Below are 27,779 nucleotides of genomic sequence, written 5' to 3'. Positions count from 1 at the left end.
CCTTTTATTTCATATGGTGCCAATCTTTCTTACCAGGAACATTTGTTTGCTTTTTAAATCATCGTGAAGGTTGAACTAGCAGCCTAGAGACCTGCTGCCCACTCATGAAAAATTCAGACATGGCCTGTTTCTGTAGGACCGTGACTTGTCAGACACAGAAGCAGTTATTCCTTCTTTTAGCAGTGTTTGCTCTATTTGACTTATCATTATAACATTATTACTCAAGAGAGCATATTTTTGGTTTCCCTACAGTAAATTTGGTGGATTTTGCCGTAAGAGCTCAGCTATGTACTGCATGCAGAGAAAGATACCCTTTCTGTCCCAAAAGCTTAGTGTTTATAATCACCAGATCTGACACTTTGTGACCTTTGATAAATCTAACATCTTATGATCAGGCACCATAAATGCCTGAATTGCCCAACCGTAACAGCCAAGGATGGCCGTCAGTTAACGGCATTCTCAGCGTGCGATCTGCAGATTAAGGACATTAAAAGGGCAAAGTCTCAGCGCTGTGGCATGTTCTTCACCTCGGGCCGCACGTTTTATGGCCTGTAAGCAGATTTCAGCATTCATCTCCGATTGCCCTCACCACAAAGATTTGGGCAAAGCGGGAGCTCTTCACAGAGCAGCGCTTGGGGGCTGACAGCCCTGCTGAGGCACCTCTGTGAGTTTTCTGCCACTCATTCCCGCTCTCCAACGCACCGCTCGCTGCTACACGTGTAAACAAACAGCCGAGCGATTCTAACTCCGGCCATGCCGTTAGTTATGCCGAGGAAATGCCCCCCCTGTCCCTCAGCTCCCCCCTCAGTTCCCTCAGGCGCTCCCTGGGGCGCCGCTCAGGGCTCGCAGCGCGCATGCGCACGGCAGGAGGAGGAGGGGGGCGGGGGCGGGCGTTGCGCGACGCTCTCGCGAGAGGGGCGGGGCGCGGGGCGCGGGGCGGGGCGGGGCGGGGCGGGGCGGGGCGCGGCCGCATGTCCCAGCGCGGGGGCCCGGCCGGGCGGCACGTGGGGCACCGGGGGGTGCGGGGGGCGCCGGGACGGGCACCGGCACCGGCACCGGGGCGGCTGCGGGACCGGCACTGGGAGGGGCAGCGCCGTCCGTCCGTCCGTAAGTAAGTACCGTGCGGCGGAGAGCGGCGGGGCCCCGCTGTCAGCCGGGCCGGGCGGGGGGCTCGGGGCGCTGCCGGTGCCGTCCCCGTTCCCGTTCCGCCCCCCCCGGGCCGCCCTCAGGCCGCAGCGGCTTCGCCCAAGGTCAGCGCCGCCGCGCACGGGCCCCGCCGCGCCGCCCCGGCGCCGAGGTCACGGCGGGGCCCGCCCGGGGCCCGGCCTCGGCCCCGCTCCTCCCGTGGGGGCAGGCGGCGGGGGGGGGGGGGGGCTCGGCCCGCACCGTGCCCCCGGGGCCGCCGCCGCTGCGGGTCCCGGGGCCGGGAGGGGCGGAGGGGGGCGGCCGGGCTCGGGGCGCCTCGGCCCGGCTCGGGAGCGCCGCGGCCCCGCTGTCAGCGCTCGGCCCCGGGGCTGCAGCGCTCCGGGCTCGGGTGGTTTCCCCGCTCTCGAGGCGAGGAGGGGCCGAGCCCCGCGGTCCCGGGGCCGGGCCCGGCTTTGGTCGCTCCCCGGGCAGGGCGGCGTGGGGCTGGCAGGCGGCTCGGGGGCATCCCGGCGGCGAGCGCTGCTTGAGGCGGTGGGGAACGGCCCCGAAAGCCGCCCCCCGCCGCCCGTGGTCTGCTGAGCACAAGTGAAGGTCGCGGGGATGGGAGCGGGGGAGGTAATTCGGCCTTCCTGCGCTCCCGGGGTCGCTGCCGCCTGCGGAGGTTGGGGTGGCCGCAGCAGCACCTGCGGGGTGTTATCAGAGGCGCCCTGGACTTTGTCTCGGGTGAAAGGAAACGGCTCGTCGCTGGGGAAAGTAGGCTCGGGAGAAGGTAACTTTAGTTTTCTCCTGTTTGTTTTGTGCCTGTGAATGATCTACCGAGTTACAGCCCGCAGCGTGCGCGCGGCGCAGCCGAGGAGGAGCACATGGCGCTATGGAGAGTGGCACAGCCCCTGGCGAGGGAGGTAGGGCTCAGGTAGGGCTCGTCCTGGTAGCGTGTGCTCGAGCTGTCAGAGCAACGCAGCTCAGCTCGCTGCTCGGCCAGAGTCCCTGGGTGACCAAGTCACTTCACCTCCTTGTTCTTTAATGAGCTTCCTGGGTAAGGGGTGAAATGCTGTACAGGTGGCTGCAGGACTGCTGTCCCTGTCAGGGGGTGCTCTCGGAGTACCTGGACTCCTTCAGAACAAGGACAGTGCAGCTTCACTGCGTGCATCTTGATCGTACGGTTTAACTCTTGATTCATTGGTTTGCTTGTATGTGTCACCTGGTGCTCTGAAAAAAAACTAAAGTTTTTTGGTAAGGTAAAGGGAGTAGGGAGCCTGGAGGGCTCAAGCTGTGCTTGGAGCTTCCTCGAATCCACCTCTGCATTGTGACACCGGCTGTCCTGGTACCACTCGGTTGGCACTTCATCTGACACCTTGTTTCCTGTGTTTCATTGAGCTCTTGAAGGACTTCTGAAAGCTCTCATGAAATGCCAGTGTTGGGGGATTCAGGCAGGTGACTCTCATCATGGTTGTACAGTTCCTTGTATAGCAGGGCTACGGATGGTTTGCTGTCAGACATAAAAACAATTGCTACTATTGCAGGATCTGCATGGGATGGTGCTGCAGGAACACATGTTTTTACGTTCTGATAGGTGCTGCTTATTTTAGGTGTGTTCTTAGTTGTGCCAAGTTCAGCCACCTGTTTGAGAAAACAGATTCCTCCTTAAAGCTCTCTAGAGAGACTTTGGGATACTTGCATTGAAAACCTCCCTCTCTTTCATCAGCTGCCTAGAAAGCCTTGGCTTTACTGTAGCCATTCCCTGGTGCCTGAAATTAGACAGCAGGAATTCCCCTCACCACCCACAGTGTAAGGTGGAGGTACCTGTGGTTCAGACCCACCCGGGTACGCAGGTGCCTGGCTGCTGCAGATTCTCCTGGGAGTGGGCTGTGACGGGAGTTTGTGTGCTGAGGTCTGAGCCAAAGCTGCTCAGAGCCAGCAGCAGTTGACTTGCTGTGTTGAGACTCCTGTGTTCATTTTGAAAACATTGCAGGCTGACTCGGGGTGTATTTGGGAGCAAGCGTGTTTTTGCAATAGTAGAGTTATCTGAAGAGCGTAGTGCTTTAAAGCAACATACCCCTCTTATCTCTGACTCTCATCTTTCATGTGTGCTTAACTGATGTGAAAAAATGATTTAAGATATTTCTGGTGTCCAAGGGGACTGTAGTAAGCTAGGGTTGGTAGCCCCGCATGCCCTTAGTAACATCTAGAAGTCATTAAAAACCATTAATTACTTCTAATTGTGTAGTGTTTCTAATGACTAGCCTCCTTAAAATCCTGACTTCTAACTACAGTGCTCCTCTGGAACGCTTTGCACAAATGGCTGGCTGGTGAAGTTACTCACTTGGGGCAGCCACCTTGAGATGCTTGCAAGAAGCTGTTCATTAGCAGGTGCTTTGCTTCCTGAAAATTAAGGCCATTAAGTTTGCTCCTTACAGGAATTGTAGAAGGTGTTATATTTTCATGTCACTCATGGCTTTTGCAGACAATCTCTTCAGCTGTTTTATTACTGCCCACTGCACAGATTGTTCAATATTTCTGCTGCTGCATCTTGTGCCCTAGGTGGAAACAGACTGAATTTACAGCCCCAGTACATTACTCATAGCAGAGTTGAATACTTCATGAAAGATCATTTTAAAATCATTCTTTATTTTACAAATCACTGCTTGTAGACCTTGAAGAGGTCCTGGGGAAAACTGCCTTTGACCTCTACTGCCACCTGGCAATGAGGATGAGAAACTTACCATGTGCTCTAGCTGGTTTTGAACTCCCTGTGTATAAATAGCAGCAGTTCCTAGCAAAAGCTCATGATCTGCATGTGCCTCTTGTATTGGGGGCTTTAGCTTTGTGTGGGGATAAATCAGTGAATGGGAAGCTTCAAGTTTCTGAAACAAGGATTGGAGAGGGAGAGAGAAATCTCCTCATAAAACTCAGGCATGTGATTCTGCAGTTCTCCCCTTCTGCCTTCTGTAATCAGGAGCATCCTTTGTGAGCTTGGCTTTGTGTTCTGCCTTCTGCTGAAATGTGAGGTTAGAAGAGTTCTGTGGTGTCTAGGGGGACAAAAACACAAACACCAATTCTCTAAAATGTTTCAGGTTGAATGGAGTGTAGTGTCCTGTTCAGCTGGTAAAAAGGATGGGCTGCTGGCTGGCAGGAGTACCTGTTCCTTGTTTCCTCCAGGTCTGGGTGATTATAGGAAGGTCACTTGGCCTGCCTTCACTTTGTTCTTTAAAAGCGGGCTGCCAAAGCCAAGGGAAGGATGCAGCCTTCAATCTTAGGGGAAAGCCGTTTTGTGTATGGGAACAGCCCCTAGGTAGTTCGGGTGAGGGCTTGTAAGTGCTACTGTAATACAGATCAAAGTGAAGCCTGGCTCTCTCTGATTAGGTCTGAAGTATGTTGTGTAACTTCTTGTGTGCATTAACAAGCTTGCTACAAGTTATCTTCCTGCTTGTTCAGCCTAAATATGAGTGAAGCCTTTGCTGTTCCCTCCTGATGTAGATGAATATAGTGCTTTTTTCACAAACATTCGAAATCCTTCCTCTCTGTGCACTCCTGCAGTTTACTTGCAGCAAGCCAGGCTCGAGGCACGAGGCTTCTAACCAAACAACACCACTTCTTGCTTTTCTGTTTTAGCCCAGCTTTTGTTTTGAGAAGCTGCTTGTCAAGGTCTCGTTGCTGTGTGCAGTATGCTTTCTAGTGAGCCGGCTGGATGCTGTTCCCCAGATACCTGTTTGGTCTCAGTGCTGCCTCTTCTCGCTGTCTCCTACAGCCGTATCAGTGCCTTGTGATGTAAACCTCACCGCTCTGTCTCCTTGAAAATTCAGGTCTGTTTTTTTATTGTGTGCAGAGCATATTGGAAGCACTTGGCTCATTTAATTTCTGCTCCTAGGTGTTATGCATGCCTGTTCCTTGGAAATCAGTGTAGATGCCAGGCATTTTACCTTAACTGGTTGCTTGAATTTTCATTTATAAGCTGCACCTGTAGTGGGCATTCGTGTTGTCCTTAGAAAGGGCTGCATTTGTTTCACTGATAGAGAAGCAGATGCAAAATCCATAAGTATCAGATGCAATTCTTCAGAAGTTCCAGAAAATTATTTTTTTTTATTCTCCAAGCTGGGTGAACATGCAGAAAGAGTGAAAGATAAAACTTGGATTTATGGAAGATGTTCATGATGTGGCAGTAGATCATGAAGATAATAAAAGCTGCTTTGCCTGTCCTGCAGACGACTCATTCTCTTCAGCATTTTATGAAAAATGCTTCAGAAAGAGTTGAATGTAGACCGGTAGGTGTGTTGGGGAGGAAAGAAACTACATTTGGAAAGGACCCCACAAAACCCCTGCCCGGTAACGTGGGAGATGCAGTAAGGACAGGGCCAAGCCAGAGCAGCCATGCTGACTGCTGCTTATCTCTGCACACCAGACAGGTCCCAGTGGGCTCCAGGCAGGTGAGGAGGAAGCTGTTCTTGTGTGTGTCAGCTGGCCGGGGGTCTCTGAAGGTACGGGGTATGGAAAGCAATGCCTGAAGCCTCAGCCTCTTGGCTGCAAGAAGTGCTGCTCGTTGCCCAGTCAGGGATATCTGTGCACGGAGTTGGTTGGGCTGAATCAGAGGACTTTTCTCTGCTGTTTAAAGCAGGCTGATAATGGAAAGGTTATGTGGTCTCTAGCCAACATGCTAAACTTTTTCTGGTTAGCTCGAAGCAATAGGACATTTGGTCTGGATCTGTGTCTGGAGCAGACTCAAAGTGGCAGACTTTACCCAATTTTGAGGAATAGCCAGGATTGAGGTGGTAATAGTAAAACAGTGCAGGCACTGTTTGTGAAGTTCACTTCTGTGTCTGAGACATCTTCCTGACAAAGCAGTGAAAAAATTGATCTTGCCTTTCTCTGTGATAGAGATGGATTCACTGGGACACACTAGCTTGGCTGAGGAAACTATAAATAATGAAACGATTGGAGCAGAAAGGTAATAAGATATAAAGTGAAGTAAGGAGCTTGATAATCTGATAGGGTTAATGTTAATTACTAAGTGTAACCTGTGGCTTATTGCATAGCAGGTGTGATCAGCTCAGGGCCTTGCATTAATCCATGCAGCAGTGCAGGTGGCAAGGGTTGCTGGTGCTTGCCGTTCACATATGTATGAGCTTCTTGGCGATTTCCAATACACCTGCAAAAAAAAACCCTACAGTTTGGCTAGACTGATAGTTTTATTGTAAACCTCTGCTTGTGAGAGTGTAAATACAAACTTCTCTGAGACCTGTTTTGGCTTAGAAATATTGCTGCTTGAGCTGAGGAGCTCTGCTGGTCCGGTACTTCTTAGTCCCTGTTTCCATGCACTTTTCTCCCACTGTAAAATGAAATATTAATAAAGCCTGGGCTGTCAGCATAGCAGCTTCAGCTGTGAAGGAGGGGAGTGAGCTGTTGTAGGAACATCAGTGAAGCTGATTACACTGAAAGCAATTTTTATCTTAGAGATAAAAGACAGCCTGGTGTTTGTGGTGTTTCTTGTTCCAGTGCTCTAGTTTAGGTCTACAGCAACCAGCTTTTTCAGGCTTTTGCTTGTCATGATTTATCCCTCTGCAAATAGGACTGCTGGTTCCTTAATACTGTAAGGTTGTAGGGTGGCTTCATTAATAGTTTTCCATCACAGAGGAGATGGCTTCATGAGCTGTGTAACCAATGTTAACTAGGCTGTAAAAAGAAGGTATTGCTTAAGGAGTATCTCTTGCTGTTCTTGTCTCCCAGTGCTGGTGTTTGAGGCAGGAATTGCTGCAGAACTCTTCACTTTAATTAAGTAAAGAGAAAGTCACCTGTTATTTCTTTTTAAGTAAGTACCATCCAGTTTGAGATCTTGCTTGCCTGGCTCCTACCTGTCTTTGGCTGTTTGTTGCTACTGAGTCATGTCTCCTGAGCTCTCACCTCTGGGTGATGTTTGTTCCAACAGGTGCACCAGGCTGTCCTAGGAGGAAGTGGTGGGAAAGGCAGGAATCTGAAATGCCACAAATTCCTGCGGCTGCCTGATACCACAGAGACCACGAGTGGGTGATGATGCAAGGGCTGGCAGCCAGGTGATGCGGCAGGTCGCTGTGACTTCACAGGCCTGTGCTGTGAGGTCGGTGTTGGTTCTGGCACCCTTCCATCCCCTGTTTGAACCTGCAGCCTCCCACCCACGGAGGTTCCCGGGGACCTGGCAGAGGCAGGAGGTCCCCGCAGCGCAGGCTCACCACCTGTGTCTTTCTACAGAAGCTGCAGTTTGGGTGGTGGCTGTCTTGTGGCAGTTCAGTGCAGTGTTGAAAATGGGACCTATGCTAAGTATAGGTGAAGTAAGTTTTTCTGTGGCTGGTCCTGTGTGGTAGTTTCCTTTACCTAAATCTTACTGGTAGGGATTCCAGTTCTTTAGGTTTTTGTCAGCTCTTGTTCATATGCCTCCTATAAGGCAGAGCACTTGCTCCTGGTTATTTTTAGCATGGAAAATTTTAAGAGCTCACGTGGTCCCATGTAGTTGAACTGTGCCAGCCTTGTCCAGTTCTCTTTCACCCAGATAGTATTTATTTCCCGAGTGCTGTATCGCTAACCATAGGGCTTGCAGGGAGGCGTCCTGGCCTTGCTCTCGAAGCCACATTTCCAATTTAGCTGCCTGCTTGCTCGCTCTGCGATCCGTCAGGCCGGTATTTAATTCCAGCCTTGGCTCGCCCTGCCGGCGGGGTCTGGAGCGTAACCTCTGCGGTGCCGGGCCAGGGAGACACAGGGGAGGCTGGGAGCAGCGGCGCGGGAGGGCACGTCCCTGCGGGGCTCAGTCCCTGCAGCTTGTGTGTGTTTCTCCCCCATGGGGCCTCGCAGCAGCTTTCCCCCAGAACAACCCTCCTTGTGCCCTGAAAATCAGCTGCAGCAGCAGCCTGCTGAGCTCCCCTCTCAGGCCGTAAGGATGAGTTATCTGGCTTCTCTGTGAGGCTCATGCTGCGAACATTTCTGGCCTTATAAGGATGTGCATGCTGAAGGATTGCTTGTCCTGGCTAGAGAAACAAGGTGGCTTAAAACTGCTCTGGGACCCTAATGTGAACGAGCTGACTGTCCTCAGACTTTTCTTAAGGTAGGCGAGCGTGTGTCCATTCTTGTCCTCATCTCACTGTCTTTACCAGCAGTTCTCCATAAATCAAGTCAGAATGCAGCTTTGAGGAGCCGGCTGCCCCCTCCTTTCCCCTCACTGTCCCAGTCCCATCCTGACCTACCGAGGGGATTATTTAGCTGCTTGGAGAAGTCTCGTGTCCTGGCTGCAGCTGTGTGGCTCTGCCTTGAAGTAAGGTGTGACATTTAGGCCGGATTCCTGAGATACCAGAAGGAAGTGGAAGTGGCTGGTGGTGCTGGCCGAGCGTGTACAGTGTGCGAGCTCAGCGCTGGTTCGGCTCTATTTTTGGTGCCGGACCGCATGGGGCCCTGTGTCCTGGGGAATGGCACCAGGGCGTCAGTGCTTCACGTTGGCTCTCGTGTCTGCACACTGATTGTCCCTGGTCCCAGACCCTGGGGTTGTTGTGCTTCCCCCGCAGGCTGCTCCTGCCCCAGGAGCACGAAGGCCGGCGGGCCGGGCTCCCTGCGGTCTGGCAGTGCTGGAGGCCATGTGACTTGACAAGCTGCCATTTTGTGCGCTGCTGCTGGCAGGAGAGCCCCAGGCGTTCTTCCCTGCGTGCCTAAATGATCCCGTTGCCCCTGCACGCCTGAACTGGCTGTCAGACTAGCAATGGGGAGGGGGTTCTGTCACTCCGGAACGTGTTGGGCAGTGGGCTTCAGGGGCTTTCTCACAGAGGAGGCAGAAGAGAAGTCGGTGCTGTATCCTGCAAGCTTTCTGGCACCGTTCAGTCAAGCAGGTTAAAAATTAGCCATCTTCTAGGCATCACATCAAAAGCTACATTACAGCCAGCCTGCCAAAACCAGGCCGGCAGAGCCTTCCTGTCACACTTGCTTCGGGAGCTGCCTGTGGGTGCTGGCTGCTGCCTAGCCAGGCCGGCACGCTGCGATGTCTGCTGGCATCGCGTGCGGAACCGCCGCCTCACATCCCGGCCTAGCTGATGGGAGGATGTGGACTTCCCATTTGGCACGGTCGCTGATAGTGTAATGCAGCTCTTGCTGAAACTAGCTAAATTAAAACCAAGAAATTAAAGGAGCTCCACAAGGAGCAGTCAGCTAAACCACCAATCACCACTGCTTTAAATATTGCAGAAGAGGGAAGGTCTTATCTTAAACGATAACAGTGCTCAAAAGAACGCTTGGAACTGTTTTGTCTGCCAGGCTTGGGACAGGCCTGTCCCTCTGTGGGGCATCCTGCTACCGTCTCCTGTGCTGCAGCGCTGTGTGGGACTATTGTTTGTGCAGTTGGTGCAACTAAATAGGGAATCGGATAATAATGGGGCTGTCTGTTTAATCAGGGAAGCTTGTTGGGAATGGGCTTATGTGATGGGCTTTAATTTGAGTTTGTGGTATGCCTGAGAGACAGCTTGTGGGGTGATTCTGCATTAATTACAAACTTAAGTGGACAGCAGATGAGTGCTAGCAGTGGCTCACAATGTGCCATTGTACTGCAGAGGATAAATGTGAACCTTTTGTCTTAGCAGTGCGCAGACTTCACCCTTTCTAATTACCAAGTTCAAATTAAAAAAATGAAACACTAAATCCAAATTATTGTACAGGTTTGTATTGCTTTTCCCCTCACTGTCAAATCTGTTTGAGGAAGCATTCAGAAGCTGCCATTAACCAAAAGCTTATCTTCAGACCTGACTGTATAAAGCCAGCTGGAAGTATCTCATGTGAAAGATGTTGATAGGACTGTCCAATGAATGCAGGCTCCAACTGCCTGCACAGAACAGCATTAATAACTCATTCATGATGTACTAGAGATGTTACAGGATTTCTTAAATTGTCTGTAGCTACCTTTTGACTTGGGATTGAGCAAGAAACTTTCTAGTCATGATTTTGGATATTCATTATTTACTTGTCTCACTGCCGAGTCCTAACAACTGAGATGAGGAGGTGAGGCTGGCATCCAAACTAGCTCAGATAAAGTTGTTTGCTCCTGTGGTGGAAACATGTGGCTGGAGGAAGAGGTGAGAAATCTGCAGCGAACATTGGATTATTTGAGACCTGGATGCTCAGGTTGAGCGCGAGGGAGGCATGTTTTTGTCACCCAGCTAGAACATGAGGAGCTCCTCATGAAGACTGGGGCCCCGGAGCAGAGATGTATTTGGAAGCTGTGGTCGGAGTGCTTGCTCTGATAACAAGTCTCTTCCGGTGGAGACAGACTAAGCATAGTTGACAGACTAACTTGATTGTCTTCTTTTGTCTAAGAAATATTATGCTTTTAGAAAAGAACTAGATAATACTCTTTTTCCAGTGGGTGGTTCCCACTTCTATGATTTCGCTATCTCCTGAAAACAATCTTTATTTTTGCTGCTTACTGGCAAAAGTCGAGGCCTGTTTGGAGAAAAGTCCGTTGTATGTAAGCATCGTCAGGCACATTGTGTTTTGCTTTAATTCCTGCTCAGGGAGAATGTAAACTGTAAGCACTCTGCAGCAAGGCTGTTCAGGGGACGTGGGTAAGTGTTTAGCTCTGTTCCAGCTGCAGGCTTTCCTTAAGGAAAGGCATGTCAGCACTGCCTCGTGTAGCTCAGTGAGGCTTGTAAATGGAGGAGCATGACTGCGATGCGAGTGCCAACAGCATCCAGGCAGGGAAGGGTTTGCAAGCGCTCTACAGTAAGAGAGGCAGCTTTCACCTCTTGAAAGTCAGATGAGTAACAGCTGCCAGCCTAGTAAATTTAGTGTAGACCAAACTTTGGAGCTGCATGCTGAAGTAGTGTCTCTATTGAGACTGCTTTTCCTAGACTAATGTCACTGTTACAAGGCTGTTATGTGTATTTCCCATCCTTACCACTCTTGGAAACAGCTTGCTGTGGGCTGTCCTTCGAGTCTACAGGGCGGTGCAGTGTGTCTGCAGCTCCAGTCCTGGCTGGCTGACAGTCTGCTGGCTGGCTGGTGAGTTGAGGTGCACAGAGCTCTCTTGCCCTTTGGGAGGGGCAGAGTTTGCAGTAGGATTATCAAAAGCAGGGGTCTGAGGTCAAACCTCGGTCCTCAGAGTGCAGAAAAAGCCTCCTTTATCTGCAGTGGCACTGGAAGTGGAGCAGCCCAGGGTGCCCAAGCAGTGTGCACACTCCTGCAGGTCCCGTGCCATAACCTGTTGGGAATGCTGAAGTGCCTTGTGCTGCTGGGCAGGGAGCACTGGAGCAGGCAGGGCTGTGGAGGGAGCTGACACGGCCTCACATCTGACAAACCCTGTTGTGGTCCCTTCTCAGCAGCCTGTCTTCAGGGAGCAGCAGGGACCTGGGGCGCAAATGCCCTGACCCAGCTGAGAACAGGCAGTGCACGAGCCACTGGAATGACCTAGACACTCACTAATTTGGTGGAATTGATTCATAACGATGTCTGTCTTTATCCAAGCAGCATGCTAATGCAAAGAAGAGGCAAAGCATAGTGTGCCATCTTGCTTTCTGGTCTATTTATAGACATGAAAGCATGCTCCTAAGTTGTTTTGGTGCCTGAAAAAGCCACAGAACCCTTTTTAAGAAAAGGCTGAAACTGCAATTAAGAGAGATTCTCTTCAGCATGTTAGAAGTGTGCCCGTGTCCTGGATTCTGGTCGTAGCATAAACACAGCTCCCTGGTGGCGAGCAGCGCTGGAGGAGGATGTGGTGCGTCGGGGCCCGGAGGGCTGCGTGCTCGGAAAGTGCAACCCCGGTCTCACACCATTCCCTGGCTTTGTGCTCGAAACGTGATTAGAAGGAGCCATCGCTGAAGCAGTCAGGGTGCGTTCCTTCACTGGCACTCCCTGTGTGGATAGGTGCTCCCGAAATTCCCAGCATCTTTGCAAAGCTTGTGCAGCAGGCTGAGGCTCCCAACTTGTGTTTGGGAGCACAGCATCACCTGCTGAATATTAAGAGGTCCTTGTTGCTGGGAGTTCAGTCATTCAAAGGCAGGAGATTATTCATCTATCAGTACTTGTCTGAAATTGTCATGAAACCTGCACATTGTGAGTGATGTCCTTTGCTGGAGCAGTTCTGACTAAATTATCTCTTCTTGCCTGTCCATTAGTGATGGTATGACGGCTGTCACTTCGGTAGTATAAGCAAGCTTCAAGGTCATCCTGCTGCCCCCCGTAATGCGCTGCACCAGGAGCTGTGTGCTTTTGCAAGCTGTTGGCAGCTTAAACCCAGCCACAGTTCCCGTGGTGTTAGAGGCACTTGGAGTTGCTTTGCTTGATTTTCCTCTAATGCGTTGTGAAATTGAAGTAACTGAAATAACACTTCACTAAGCAGACTGCAAGTCGTGCTTCTCTCCTGGAAAAACTGAACCTTGGTCCTCTGTCATTTGGGGCTCTTCAAAAAGCTTCACAAAAGAGGTATTGGGATCCTTTTAATGTGGATGACAGAGGTTTGCTGGGGCAGGCACCACTGCCTTCCACCAGCACCTTTCACTGCAGCTCCCACCTGCTGACTTACAAGTCACAGAAGGCCTGGGGGCCTCTTGCCTCATGGGGGTGGTGTTGGCATTTTGAAACACCAGTGCACCCGATGCAGAACGGCCTGGCAAGCTGAAGACACGGCCTCAGGTGTGCTCCAATGTAAGCTGCTCTGTGTAAGTAACCTGAAACTGGTTTCTCAGATGGATGTTTCTTCCTGGCCTGGTTTGAATTCTAATGTGTGAGTTCTTCTCCCCTCTGGAGTTCCTGGCTTTCGGCTCATGCACCTACTGCTGCGGCTGTCCAACAGCCCTACAAGTGCCCAGCTCTTTCACTTACCTCCTGGCTCAGTGACTGACTGCGCTTGTATTTCTGACTCTAAAAGCTGCTGTTAGATGTTTTTTTTTGTGGCTGTTTCAGAACACACCTTAACTAGCCAGGCATTTATGTGCTTCTCAGGGCCTGGGTAGCAATGTCTGCAAGCGCAAGGATGTTCCTCCAGTCCTTGGCATGCTGCTGTCTTTGTAGCTATCTTAAACTGCAGGCCTTCCCATGTTATATCAGTCCATGTAGCCGCATAAAAGCCTGTAAATCTTGTCCCTCATCTGTCACTAAACCGTCGAGATCAGCTTTCATACATGTCCTGGGCATCTGTGCACAGGAGCTGGTCCTGCAGAGCCTCCTGTTGCTGGTATCCACTGGCATCTTTCCGCAACAGGGCAGAGTAACTCTCTCTTGTCCGTGTTGTCCAATGTGGTCATATCCAGCTGGTCTTGTGACACCCCTTGGCTTGGGGGTTCGTTTTTCCAGGGGAGGTAACTTGCCTTTCTTAGCACTGTGACCTGATTTACTGCCGCGGCGCTCCCTTTATATAGCTATGTTCTTTTACCAGAAACCAAGCGGCAGGCAGATGGGCGCGTTGACACTGATCTTACTGCCCATCTGCTTAGCTTGCAAATCCATTGATTACCGTATGGCATGGAGGGGCATGCGAGTTCTGACTGGACTTAATGTTCCTTGGTCTTCAATGTACACCCATCCTGTGGTGGTAATGGCTAGGTGGGGAAGCAGGAATTTTTTCTGATAGTGGTGTTGGTTTTCCATTGGAAAGTACGAGATCTTTTAGAAGGACTTCTGGTTATTGGGAGACACTCGCTTCATGAAGCTGCAGGCACTCTGTTTGGAAATGCCTTCACTGTGTGTGTAAAAAAAAAAAAAAAAAGTGGAGTAGCTGCACACTGCTGTTCTGTACCTACTGAACGGCAGGCTTGAGTCCTGTGCCCACGCACCACCTTCTTGCAACACTGTAGATGAGAAGGTTGCAGAGCAGTTCAGCTTGACCTAGTTGCCGTATTTAAGAGATGAGTGTGTGGTGTCCATCTATGAACTCTTGAGAATGATGTGCCTTTCAGGCAGAGAACTGGGGAGACCTGCGGTGTATCAAGGCTTAGTTTTTGGATGTTTGTGGTGCAGCTGTGCTGTGAGCGCAGCCTGCTGCTGGAGAAGTGTGCAGTGCTGGATGCTGTCCTTGTGTGTAGTACTGACCTGCAAAGGTGAGGCAAGGTGAAGCTGCTTGCCAAGATAAACGTACCGGTGAGAAATGTCCCAGTATCCCTACTGCTAGGGAAAGGTCTTGTTCCATTGTTCCACAGCCTGCTGATAGAGCAGAGACGCAAATTTGAAGAGTGGCTGGAAAACAAGCCTGTCCACACTAACAGAAATAGCTCACGGCATTTATGAAACTTTAGCCTTCCTGTTACCTTTCATGTGACTATTTTAATACCAGTTTTCTGTTTCCCTTTCTAGGTCTAATTGCTGAGGCTTTGTAAAATGGCTTTGCGCTTTCGCACTTTGTTCCCGTATGCCATACCTGGAGTGCTGGCACTTCTTGGCTGCTGGTGGATCTATTCCTATAGAAAAAAGCATCCGAGCAATCATAACAGACAAGTGGTAGCCATTGCAGAAGAGCAGCAGAAAGAACTGCCAGAGAATGATTCATCACCCAAAACAGAAGCACGTGTTGCTCAAAGACTGCCTCTCTCCTCAGAAGAGGAACGCCCAGAGAATGAGACCTCGACCTCCCTGCTGCCGGCAGGGTCGATGACACCCTCTCTTCTGCATCAGTCTCACGAGGGGTTAGACTTCTCACGGGACCTTCCAGCCCCAGCAATAACGACAACTCAGCCCAGCACCGTCAAGGACGACAGTGAAAAACTAGAAATACTAGGATCTCAAGATGAAAGCAGTGTCCCTGCTTGTGTTTCTCTCCCTCTGGTCTCAAAGAGCTCCAAGTGTCACAGCAGTGCTGCAGTCAGCCCTGAACAGGATTCAGGCTCTAGTTCAAACCAAGATCAGCAGCCATCGGCATCCGTGACACTGACGCAGGAGTCTTTGGGAACCACGGAGGAGATCAGCAATGCAGAGCAGTCAGATGATTCTTCATTTAAGCCCCCTAAGGAAAGCCAGATGCCAGAAATTGTGCTATCGGATGCTGGCCGTGTGACAGCCCCTCACTTGGGATTGGAGGAGGAAGCCAATACCCCACAAGCCTTTCTCAATAATGAAGCTGAAGTTGTATCAGGTCACCAGGACTCCGCGATTAGGATGTTACCGGATAGTTCAGAGTCTGCCTGTTTGGAGCAGTCCAGGGAAGAAAAGATGTCTGAGTTGAGTGGCAGTACTGTACCTGTGTGTCAGGAGGACACGCAGCCCAAAGGAGATGAATTAGAAAGGGAGAGGATCGGAGGAGTGAGTCTGGACAAGGAAGAAGTTGAGAAAATTGAGCAAGTAGCAATACAGATCATTTCTAAGGTCATTTTGGCAGCAACTGAGGAAGTGCTGTCTGGTTCTGTAAGTGATGTGTCCAGTCGGATCTGCCAGGCTGCAGCCAGCCGAGTCGAGAGGCCTCTGGAGAGGGCAAGCACTGTTCCTTCTGATCAGGTGCTTGCAGCAGAAGCTGTGGGAGGAGGTGAGAACGCTGCTGCTAAGAGTGCTGTGGTGCTGACATCCACGCAGGTGGAGGAGTGTGATCAGCATGTGACATGCTCCAGCTGTTTAACACACAGCTGTTTATCCAGCCCTGTTCAGGGAGACACGAAAGAGTGTCAGGTAAAGAACTGTGTGCATGGTGAGTCACAAGGAGTCGATCGGACTCCTGTGGCAAGCCATGGAGGGTCACTGGGAAAGTCACACTTGGTTATGGAGGACTCTGGGTGCAGCATGTGCGCATCTGACGGTGCGACAAGTGCAGAGGACCCACTGCAGAACACAACACTGTCTGTCACATCAGGCCAGCATTCGGACTTACTGAGCACATCTGCAGCCCAAGACACTTCTGTTGAGCAGAGCTCGGTACCAAGTGAAAAGCCTCCTACCCCGAAGCTCCCTGAAGACAGCAAAGTGCCATACAGTAACGGGATGCTGAAGGAAGACGGGCCAGACCCACGTCAGGACAGTAACTGGACAGCAGAGATTGATGGAGATCACTCGGGAGGTAAGAGATTTGAAAAACCTCATACAAAAGTGTGGTGAACAAGCACTTGATGTGCTGAATCCCCCTTGCTTCACTACCATGTTCAGATAAATCCTCTTCATGTTTAACTTTTTCCCAGCAGATGAATATTTAAGCCCCCTGTTCAGGTGGGTATAACTACTCTGAGCATCTGCTGTCGGAATTCCCATCTCTGTAGTACCTGGTGTTAGCTCGGTGATGTTCAGCATATTCTGCAACAGGGTGAACGGGCTGGTCCCCATTCAGCACAAACTTATTGCTGAAAGTGAAGCGTGTGCTTGAGCAGCCCAGTGAACTGGAGCGTGTCTGGGCATAGGTCAGGCTGGTGAACACCTTACAGGTTTGAGACCTGCTAATGCAAACTTCTGCTTTGGATCAGGCAGCTTCTAATAAGCATTGGGATCTTATCTCTTCTTGTGTGGGGCCTTCTGGGATGCTGCTGCATGAACCCAAGAAGTACTCTAATAAATCATGATAAAATCAGTTGATTGCAGACCAATTACCCTGGAGCCTGTTCTCCCTTGGAAGGGTAGGTGCACGCCAAGTAATCTCAACAGGCAGCGATGCTCAAAGAGTTCCTCCATCTGTCTCTATTGTTTTTGCCTTCTAGATCCTGGATGATGTGTGCCTGGCAGAATACAAAGCTGTCTGAGCAAATGTTGACCCATGTGACCTTGGGGATGGATGTTAAAATCCTTTATAGGACCCTGTGGTGCCAACAGCCCTTCATGACAGGATGCCTTTGTAATTGCTGCAAAGTAATGGGGATCCTGCTTGTTGTAAGACATGGACTGAGTTTGCCAGAAATTAAGGATTAAACCCACAAAGTGTTGTGACTAGTGAGAGTAACTATAGGAAGAAAATAGTTTTGTCTTGCTGTGAATGCTGGTGTGATGGGAATGTGCTGTGCAGCCTGGTGATGACGGGGGCTAAAAGGTCTGTGCTGAGACAGCTGAAGGCTAGGGAGAGGGGATATCACAGGTAAAGTTGCTGATGTGTCTGTGTTGGATAAGAGGTCCTACAGCTGACCTTCACACCCAGCTCTGAGACTCAAATCCTCCTCCTTGTCTAGAAGGGCTGTGGCAAGCAGCTGCACTGTTTGCCTTTGACTTTCTAGGCATCTGTGCTGTATTGCTAGTTAAGATGTAGCAAATGTAAAGCAGCTATTGGATTTTTTTTCTTTTTGGTCTTACGTTGGATGGTCTGAATGCCTACAAGGAGGAGATGATCTTCGTGTTCCTGCCTGTCCATCTGGAGGAAGGACCAGTCTTGTGATATGCTGAGCAGGAGGAAGCTGTTTTAGTTCTTCTCCTTCCCAAGTGGAAACCACCTTGATATTGACTGATGGTTTGGGAACAAACCATAGATCAATTCAGGTTCCTTGTTTCCTCAAGCATATGAGAAGTTTGGGCAAGAGGCAAAATATGAGCACAGCTGACACTCTTAATTCCACGTGCAGCCCCTGTTTGGGCAGGAATGGGATGTCAGCGTGGTGAGCAGATGAATATTCTGTGCCTCCCTCCTGGTGTGCTGAACTTTTGTGATGAGCCCTGTCTAAGCCATGCAGAAAATGCAAAATATCCTTCTAGAGCAGCAGCTCTGTGCTGATGTTAGAGCTCTCGTTCAGTTGGTAACACTGACTTTTAGTGTCTTGTCTCTCTGCTGTCTAAGGTGTCACTGTTTGAAAGGCTCCTGCTGGAATTGAATTTCCTTCTGTTGCACTCCCAGAGGTGTTCAGGTTTTCCTCTGGGAACAAAAGGAAACTCCTTGTAAACTGCGTGATAGGGCTTGACTCTTACTGAAATACTGCAGCTTGGTACAGGACCGTCCTGCATGAATCCATGGGAAAAGCTCAACCTAACCTTTGTATTAAATGATATATTTTCATGGCCTTGTGTATGGTGGCTGGGTTAATTGTGTGGGTTATCTGAGTGCTGATAGGTGCCTGTGTTTTGTAGGTTCGGATGTAAATAGCATGGATTCTGTGGACAGTGGCTGTGCCCTGGGGAAGACAGCAACTCGCCAGAACTCTAAGCCAGGAGGAGAATCCAGCAAGTCTGACCTCACTATCTGGGAAATCGAGGTTCCAAAGGTAACCAGGCACCAGCCCATCGTGCTTCTCGCCCTGTCCTACATAGTGATCTTCTGGTTCTTGCAGTCTGGTAGTGGCTCAGTGCAATCCCAAGGAGATCAACAAATAAACAAGGATTTAAACGTTTAGCTCCTGTTACAACTCAACAGGAGTGAAGAGGCTGTGCACTGCTGTAAAGAAGAGGCATGTAAGGGCTATGCCCAGGGTAACACCGGGTGTTAAACTCATTACTCCCCATTTAGAGAGATTTTTTTTTCCCTGCTACGTAGGAGGGATGTTTCAACTGCTTGTCTAAACTCCTCCTCACAAGCTGAATGCTGATCTGAGCTATTCTTTGGAGCTGCTTGCATCTCCATCTTCATAATGAGACTTCTTTTGGGTCATTATAAAAAGAGAGGATGTGTTCTTAGGGCTGTGTTCATCCCTTCTTTCCAACTTTATGCAAAACTGCTTGTGGTTGCCAGACGTGTCATTGCTCTTGCAGTTCTGCTCCTCAGCAGATCTGGATGCTGATGATCAGTAAAGTGAAACTGCATCTCCTGGTAGGATAAATGTGCTGCTGCCTTGAGTGCACCCTGCACAGCTGCCCCAGGGCTATGTAGCCTAATAGGCATGATAGATTAGAAAGGGAGTAAACCAGGCTAATTAGCTTGCTTTAAAATTGCTGCAGCATAGTATATATTTTGAATGAAAGATGAATATAGCATGTTTTCCTTCCTTTAACCTTTAAAAGAGAAGTCCAGACTGGGAGAGGATGTGACTTCATTACTGTAGGAAGACAGTAGCATTTACTGGGCCTGATTTTGTTCTGTTTGGGTTTTATGTTCTTCTGCAAGATATAAAGATAAATCTGTTAAAATGAGCTGCACTTACTGATCTGTATCTGCCTTGACTTATCACAGACCAACTGAAGTCTGCACTGGGATGGTGTTACCTTGTGTTCATCCTGCCTGGCTCTTTGCACTGCAGGAACTGGGAATGTGGGTGAAATAAGGCATGGAGAGTGTTGTTGTTTGATTTGTATTTCTCTTCCTGACAGTTTTTCTTTTCTCTTCCATGAAGCATTTAGTTGGCCGCTTGATTGGCAAACAAGGGAGGTATGTGAGCTTCTTGAAGCAAACATCTGGTGCCAAAATTTATATCTCAACACTACCTTATTCCCATGACTTCCAAATCTGTCACATTGAAGGTGAGATTTCTCTGTTCAGTCTGATACCTAGCTTGTTGGTTGTAATTAGATGGGCAAGGATTTCAGAACAGTTGTACAGTCTGAGTCTGGTGCTTTATAAAACTTTTCTGCTCACAGACAACGCTGTTACAGTAGAGGTATATGCTGAGCCTAGCACGTGAACCCTCTGTTCTAGAGGTGAGAGTGCAGTGTAGCATCCTCAGCAGCTGTAGTTCATAACAAAAATAAGATCTTTTGTGGGATGACTTCTGGCTTTTAAGGGAGGAGCTATGGGGTGTGTATCAGCAATGGAATCTGATTGCGAAGAATGATAGACTAAATGCAGCTGAAAAAATCTGCCAGTACTGTGAAATAGGTCACCCTGGAGGCTAAAGCTGTTGAAGCTGGGGCCTGAAAGCCTGCATTGCTCATGTTGATCCAGTCATCAGATTACATGGACAGTTTATTAAAACTTCTTAAATTATTGGTGTAGCCCAGAAGGTTTCTTGTAGTGTTCCCTAGCTTCTCATAGGACGTGTGTCCCCAGTATATTTCTGTAACAGATCTTCTACTGGATTTTTGTCTTCCAGGTTCCCAGCATGATGTAGAAAAAGCACTGAGCCTTATTGGCAAGAAGTTCAAAGAGCTAAGTCTTACCAACATCTATGCTCCACCTCCACCATCGCTGACGCTTCATTCCCTCCCTATGACTTCCTGGGTAAGCCTCAGCTTGCTGCCTGCCCTGGTATCAGGGTGGAAGACTGCTGTTGGTCACTGCCATCATAGCATGCCATGGCCACGTGGCCCTTTACCAGTAACAACATGCTGGTTCAGAGGTTCCCTCAAAACACCTTTGAATCTGTGTGGTTACCTGTTGTCCAGTTTGCGTAACTGCTACAGATGAGATTAGCTGCCTGTTGTTCTGCTACACGTAGAATGGAAATAGAACTGGGAGATGTAGCAGAATGTTCTACCAGGCTGGGGTTAATGTCATGTAATTGCACATCTGGCCTAGTAGGATTTGTCCTCCAGACTAGAGGTTTGCCTGAGGAAATACCACTTCAGGTTGGAGCTCCCTGCCCCTTCTGCTTAGGGGCCACTTGCTGAGAGATCAAAATGTCACACTGCTCTGTTGTCATTACTGACACTGCCCTAAATCTTGAAGCTAGTCTTCTCAAAATGTTTTACTTTCTAATGGTATCTAATTGCACTTAGAGAAGGCTTTCACATTAGTGTTCCAGAGGAGTTCTCATGCTTCTTGTGCTGTACAGATGCTTAGAAACTCTTTTGCTTGCATTGGACATTTAAAATGTATATAGTAACTGCACATAACTGTCTCCATGGATGTAAAGATGGGCTTTGTTTAGGAGAACTGAGTTTAGTGACATTAAAGGCACTTTAGATATTTTTTATACACAATAATGCTCTGTGTTCTATGTAGTTGTCCAAGACAGTGTCTCTATGTCAGGCAGGGGATATTAATTTTAAAATGAGACCTCTGATGAATCTTGGACAGCCCCCACAGAGATTATTTGGTGTTAAAAGCTCTGTGGGTAAGGCAGTTGTACTGTGTTGATAGTGCAGTGTGACTTGACCTGCATCATTGCTAATTCTGCTCACTGATCTTTTGGGTAAATAAGTCCTACAGCTGCTCTGTGCTGATAGTCTTTTTGTATACAAGATGGGCCCTTCCCTAAATCTGACTTCCTGTACTACAGCATAGTACTGAGCACACTGAGTACTTCCTGGTCCTGATCCAAAGCAGCCTTTGGAAGTGAATTATCATCATATTAGTGCTTTCCCACTGGTGTCTGTCAGCCTCAGGAGTTGGTGGCGGCACAAGGAGTTGCTCTGAGTGTCTAATGTGACTGAAGCTTGTGTTGTAATAAACACTAATGAGTATTTTTCTCCTCCCTGTGGCAGTTGATGCTCCCAGATGGAGTCACTGTAGAAGTGGTTGTGGCTAACCAAGTCAATGCAGGACACATGTTTCTACAGCAACATACGCACCCCACTTTCCATGTCCTGCGTAGCCTGGACCAGCAGATGTATGTCTGCTATTCTCAACCTGGAATTCCAACCCTGCCAACACCTGTAGAAGGCAAGTAACTTGGCTGCTCACAAGTTGTTTAGTTGAAGCTTCCTCTGAAGTCATACGAAAGCCCAATGCTCCTGGGTTAGGTTTGGGAAGTCTCTCAGTAGATGAGAATATTTCACTTGTCATTTCATGGCTTCTCAAGCTGTTGTCAGGGTACAGATGTTGCTTTACTTTCTTATGCCACTCATCTCTGGAGTGCGTCCCAGGCCACTTAGTTGCATGTTGAAATTCAGAATGAGATCAAATCCATCTCAGTTTCTTTCTAATTAACTTAGTGTCTGGTATGTTTTTGCTAACAATGTAGAACTGCTTCTGAATTTATCGTGCAGCTGTTGGGACGCAGTGTAAAGCAGAAGCTGCATCACATGGAAGGGGTTATTAGCACTCGCTTTCCTGTTGGAGACAGACCTCACTGCTGGTGATCAAAGGCTGGAACAGAGGTGTATACCTGCACAGAACACCATCATGTTAGCAGAGACTTAAGACTAAAACCCACCTCTGTCTCACCTGTAGGCCTTATCTGATGGGGGTGTGGGTGGTGCTGAAAGAAGATAAAAGCAGTGGAAGAGGTGCTGTTGATTCTCAGTAGATAACTGCAGTACTGCTAATGTGTGAAGTGCTGATTTCTGGAAGTCTTCTAATGCTGAGCCTCTCCGTGCTCTTGTGCTTTGCAGTTGGTATTATCTGCGCAGCTCCAGGCCTGGATGGGGCATGGTGGCGGGCTCAAGTTGTTGGCTACATCAAAGAGAGCAGCGAAGTGGAGATCAGATACGTGGACTATGGAGGATATGATAGAGTGAAGATTGACACACTCAGACAAATCAGGTCTCTAGCTCCTTTTCTGTAGCCTGAGGCAATATCTGGCTTGAAACTCCATCAGAGGCATCCGTGTTGTTTGAATAGGGTTTTTCACTGCTGAAATGGGAAGTGTTAGAATGACTTGTCCCAGCAGAGGGCGTGGATTTCTTAAGAGCTTACTGTGCTCCTGCAATTTCTCTTCTCCCCTTGAAAAAAAGTCATGCAACTTCTGCCCCTTCAGCATATGGATGCAAAAGGATGCTTTCAGGAGTCCCAAGGGCATAATTGAGTTAGGAATAAAACTGAAGTTCTGTATGCCTCACCCTCACTGGCTGTCAGAGCTGTATACCAGCCCGTTAAATACTCGCTTGCCCTATGAAGAACCCACAGGGGCTTGGGGGGTAAGAAGCACAGCCTGCATTATGAAGGTGATCTTTGGTTGGAGCCCAATCCAATTTGATGTGGTAATCAGACAATTTCTTGCTGTTTAGATTTGTGGAAGAACAGTCTGATTGTTTTGGACTGTCATCAATTTTAAACTGAATTCCTGTTAGTGTAATTAATTAATCAATGTCACCTTAAAGAATACAAAAGTAATTTAAAGGTATGTTCTTAATTTCTTTCTCTTTTAAGGTCTGATTTTGTAACACTACCTTTCCAAGGAGCAGAAGTTTTACTAGACAACGTGGTGCCACTTCCAGGTAATGGAGCTCTTGAGAGCTACTGTTGGCACTCCTCCTGCAGGCTTAAATGAATACCTGCTACATGCAAGCAGTGCTTTGGTCTAAACTTTCTCTCTTCTATTGCAAGTGCAGCCTTTAGGTGACAAGCAAGGATTGGAAGAAATATTTTTCTTCTGAATCAGCTAGTATGGCACAAGCTGCCTGACTCAAGGGGAAGTTCATAAATATCCAGGCTTTTCTCTGCATGAAGGAGAGAATGAATTACTCTCTTAAACAGCAAGCTTGCAGGTCTGGCAGGGTGTAACTAAGCATCTGTAACTACTCTGCCTTCTGCTGTAGAGTAACTGTAAATGCAAACTTGATTTCTAATTTGCTAGACAAATACCTGACATTTTCCTGCTGAAATGCCTGATGTGTACATTCTGTGTTCAAAAGACTGCCCTCTGAGCACTGGAATGTCAGTCACTGCCTCGAAATGTTTTCTATATTTTTGGTTGGTTTCTGTTTCCTGGTTCCTAGTTTCTTGCTGTATTGGTATCTAAAAGATGGCCTTCCTAGGGTGCAGAAGGGGTAATCTAGGGGTCAGGCTGGGTTTTATTACTGGAGCTTCTGTCTGGCAGGACTTTAGTACAGGCCCTGCCAAGACTGTAGATAGATAGCAAGGTTTAAGCTGCTGCTAGCAGAAGTGAGGTGAGTGGTTTACACATTGCCTGAGGCCATCTACCTCCTTCAGTATTTGCAGAGATGTAGGGACTTCACTTGTTGCTGGAGATTATCTCAGGGCAGGGACCGCAAAGGTGAAACTTTTATTTTTCAACCACTTAATAGGAAATAAGCAGCTTTCATCTGAAATAAAAGCACTTATGTCCTGTCTCATCTTCACAGTGTGGATTGTAACTTCATTGGCTGGGACATGAGCTTTCTGCTGCATTGTGTGTGTGGTGTTAGCAGCAGCACCACCATCAGCTGTGCAGGTTGTGAGATTTGGGCTTCCAGTGCTTGCAGAGCATGCATTTGGCATTGGTCAGGTGCCAGCCAGCCTGTGGGACAAATACTTGAGTTTTCTGCATATAGTATTGCACTCAGTGCAAGGTCAGGAAAGTCCTGAGGAGTCCTGAGGCCCCTGACCTTAGTTTATTAAGCTTCAAAATATTAATGGCGGCTCAAAGGCACTGCAGAAGAAGAATACTTTTATTTTTTAAAGCTTCCTAATTCATCAGTCACTTATATTCACATTAACTTGGCTAGTGGCTTTAAAAAGCACTTCATCCTGTCCCCTCAGCAACACAGCAGGCATAATACTTGTGTTCTCCAGCTTAATAGACTGGTTTCAGCAAGTGCCTTCAGCAACCGTAGGTGAGGATTCTCTGGCCTAACTTATGTGGAAGGTCAGACGAGATTAGTTTAATAGTGCCTTCTGGCCTTTAAAGGCTGTGAATATCTAATTTGTTTTCTCCTGTTCTTTTCTTTCCAAAGACGAGGATCACTTTTCATCAGAAGCTGATGCCGCTGTTAGTGAGATGACCAGAGGGGCAGCACTACTGGCGCAGGTACATGAGAGCTGTCCAGAAAAGCCTTGTTGATAATTTTACTGCTGCTGTTATTCTTTCTGCCCCTAGCACGCTGTGTGTGTTAATCAGAAACAAAGTGCAGAGCCTGTAAGCCTGGCTGCTGAGCGAGGTTCTTGTTGGGAAGTCTCAGCTGTGAGAACAGACTGAGAACTTCATTGTGAAGCATCACCACTGCTCGGGACTGTGTTGCTCAAAGGGGTGCACAAGGAGAGGGGTGAATATTCCCTTTTGTCAGCTGATGTAGACCAGGAGGATGGGTGCCCGAATGGGCTTACAGAGCCCAAAGTGCCTGGCAGATCAAGTATTCACCTGGGCCTGCACTGCTCTGACAACCTTGAATGCCTTCCTAACACTGATGTACAAGATCTCCCGCTGGCCAGCCAGAGGCCAGAAGCTAAGGTTTCTGGTAGTGTCCCACAGGCTTTCGTGTGCATTGCCTGATCTTAATAAGGAGGGCCTTACCTTTTCTGAAGTGTTTCTAATAGTGGCTGTAGATATCCCGGTAAGCTAACTGGGACAAGTGGGAAGCTGGTAGTATTTGTGACAATCCCTTAGCTTCCTTTGGTTTAATTCAATTCTTAAATGTATCACTAATTCTAGCAAGGCTACAGATTTGAAGAAATGGGGCAACAAACTTGCCAGCAGAGTGTTTCATCTGCCTGTTGGCAACAGCTACATTTCTTACACCTGCGCCTGGGTTTCAGTACTATCACTGATGCTAGCCTTGCATCTACCATGGAGAGAACCAGAATTGCTGCATGCTAATGTTTTTCTGTTTCCAGGTCACAAATTATGACAATGCAACAGGTCTGCCACTAATACAGTTGTGGAGTATGATGGGAGATGAGGTATGTTGGCGCACTTTTTTCAGTATAGTTCAAGTTTATGGTTGTGCAGACTCATTCCTTGATAAGGAACTTGGTGCTTCTTGCTAGTGGTTTGTTCACCTTTTCTTCTTTTTTCCTCTGCCTTCAGGTGGTGTCGATAAACAGAACTCTGGTGGAAAGAGGATTTGCTCAGTGGGTTGACAACTACTAGCAATGTCCTAGATGCCTCGACAACCTTTTCCTAACAGGGAAAAAAAAAATCCTGTTTTGCACTGTTACAATTCGGTTTGGCAACCTCTTACAGGAAGATCTGTTTACACCTGCATACAGAGTTTTGTGGTCCATTGAAACTTGTTTTGCTCAACTGTTACCATTTCACTAGAAACACATACCTCATCTCAGTAAAAGGCAGGGTATTAAAAGCCATAATGAGAGATACTGTAGCTTTAAAGCAAAAAATCCTCCCTGGCCTCTATTCAAAAATTGAATGGAAAAAAACTTGTAGAACCCTGGGGCTTGCTTGAAGTTAGCAAATGCCCCTGAAATATTAACTGTGATTGCATTCTTGTTGAAGATGTATAATACCCCATGAAGCTGATGTCTGCTTTTCCAAAAAGTTACATTGATTGTCCTTCTTTTAACAGGCTCTGCCTGTGAAATTAATGAATGTTATTAAGGAAATTAATATTCAGTAATGGATTTTCTATATCATGCCACTGATGTACACAAACTGCATTCATCTTGTATCTTCTTGATGCCAGGAGGTTGATGAATCGCATTTGTTGCGCTTACTGTGGCACATGTCTCACTGCAGTCATGTTTTTTATGCTTGATATGCTTAACGAAGAAGGCTTCTCTGTGCAGATGCTTGAAGTGCAGGATATGCTACCACTATGATTTTGCTCTTGAAATATGTATTTAAAGAAAAGAACTGATTGCCAAGCCCAATTGTAATTTGTATTTTTCTAGCTGTGCAAGTCTGTAAATATATATAAAAACATTGTAATATTTTGTACAAGAAAAACACTGGAAACAAAGGGAACTTTACAGAAACTTTTTTTTCACACCAAAATGTCCTATGTAGGTAGAATTGGTTTGGAGTGCATTAGGGTAGCCAACATATATGGAGCATCCAAATGGGGGAGTGTTTCTGCTCTGCTGTATACAGGATTAGCATTCCCTTAAATTGCTGTCTGGTTTGAATTGTGATCACTGCATTCTTTGCTATGTTACTGTACAGATCTCTTTTTAAAAAAAAAAGTAACAATTTGGCATTAATATTGCAGTGGTGTTTTCTCAATTTTTTTTGCTCCTTTTTAGATTTCTATCCCAAACTTAAAATTTTGCTCAAGTAATTTAAGCTGACTTAATACTCTTAAACATATGCCCTCTAATGTATATCATTTTAGATATGTATTGAGCTGGGATTTATGGCTGGCGGAGAAGATACTTGCCAGGAAAATGATGTAGTCAGGCCTCAACCTTTTTCAGGTGGATTCAAGGATGCCTTTACATCCTGTGAGCTAACGCATCAGTACATCATATGTTTGGATAGCTGCCTACAAAAGCATTTGGTCCGATCCCTTCTGATATGGAATGATTATATCCTTTTTTTGAGTTCTCTATTTGGCGCTTATGATTTAATGTTCATGTTTGCAATAATGTCCAATGAAAACTAAATTTGGTAACTCAGTTAAATCTATAAAACATATATCCTTTTGGAATGTTTATTTTCCATTTCAATTAAAGCTCGAATTTTAAGCTGTCTTAATCAACCTGTGATGACTAAGAGCCTTCATTTCCAGACCTCTTGTGATGCAGGGTTGGGAAGGGAGCTTAGTGGGATAAGCAGGTGAGATAAGATCCCAATGGGTTTTCAACAGATACAGAAAGGTCAAGCTTCAGATCTCCTAGAGTTTATTTTACTTCAAACTTTGTGAAGGAGCTGAAAACTGGATTTAATCTTATGACGAATTACTTACTAGAAAACCTTACCCTGAGCACTGGTACTCAATTCCACCATATATAAAACAGCTTTAACTTACCCTGTGGACTTGGGAAGCCCCTTGGTTACACTTGTGTGTTAAAAAGCAAAACACTGGAGTCTTCCTACTGTACAAGCAATAAAACCCTCTCTTTAAAGTATTGACAAGTTCCTTGTTTAAGCCAGGCAGAGCAATGATGTGAGTTGGTGTCCCAGTAACCACTTTGTCCTTACCCTGGTACTGGAGCACCGTGCAGTTGGTAACGTCTCTCTCAGTAGGATGTATCTACACTTCATGGATGGATAAGAAATGAAGGCATTGAATGGACTGATTTATCTAGGATTGCACAGAACAACGCATGTTAAACTCAGAGTATTGCCTTTATCATCCGTAGATAGGTGCATGTGCACACAGTTGTTCAGGGC

General features: G+C 47.8%; 1 protein-coding gene across 3 annotated transcripts; it reads left to right on the top strand.

Moving 5' to 3' along the window:
* The first annotated feature begins 1,040 nt into the window (after positions 1–1,040).
* On the top strand, positions 1,041–26,328 carry AKAP1 (A-kinase anchoring protein 1). Of its 3 annotated transcripts, none has more exons than XM_032200872.1 (11): positions 1,041–1,111; positions 14,428–16,114; positions 18,091–18,224; positions 19,287–19,413; positions 19,983–20,110; positions 21,316–21,493; positions 22,165–22,315; positions 22,922–22,989; positions 24,448–24,521; positions 25,325–25,390; positions 25,518–26,328. In XM_032200872.1, exons 2-11 carry the CDS (start codon positions 14,452–14,454, stop codon positions 25,578–25,580), a joined length of 2,652 nt encoding a protein of 883 aa, XP_032056763.1. In that variant the 5' UTR covers positions 1,041–1,111; positions 14,428–14,451; the 3' UTR covers positions 25,581–26,328. The 3 variants fall into 3 exon arrangements, with proteins under 3 accessions (XP_032056763.1, XP_032056765.1, XP_032056764.1); XM_032200874.1 differs by having other exon boundaries at positions 1,070–1,103; XM_032200873.1 differs by lacking the exon at positions 1,041–1,111 and adding an exon at positions 1,881–1,915.
* Positions 26,329–27,779: the final 1,451 nt, after the last annotated feature.

The sequence above is a fragment of the Aythya fuligula genome, chromosome 20 (genome assembly GCF_009819795.1).
Source record: "Aythya fuligula isolate bAytFul2 chromosome 20, bAytFul2.pri, whole genome shotgun sequence".
NCBI classification, from domain to species: Eukaryota; Metazoa; Chordata; class Aves; order Anseriformes; family Anatidae; genus Aythya; species Aythya fuligula.
Note: the sequence above shows the minus strand (reverse complement) of the source record. Positions and strands in the feature narration are given on the sequence as shown.

What these genes read in the sequence shown, in the direction of transcription:
- AKAP1 (XM_032200872.1), top strand. Translation starts at nt 14,452, where the DNA reads ATGGCTTTGCGCTTTCGCACTTTGTTCCCGTATGCCATACCTGGAGTG. An exon ending in CCCTCCCTATGACTTCCTGG is followed by an intron (nt 20,111 to 21,315) that starts GTAAGCCTCAGC and finishes TCCCTGTGGCAG; the next exon opens with TTGATGCTCCCAGATGGAGT. An exon ending in GACACACTCAGACAAATCAG is followed by an intron (nt 22,316 to 22,921) that starts GTCTCTAGCTCC and finishes TTCTCTTTTAAG; the next exon opens with GTCTGATTTTGTAACACTAC.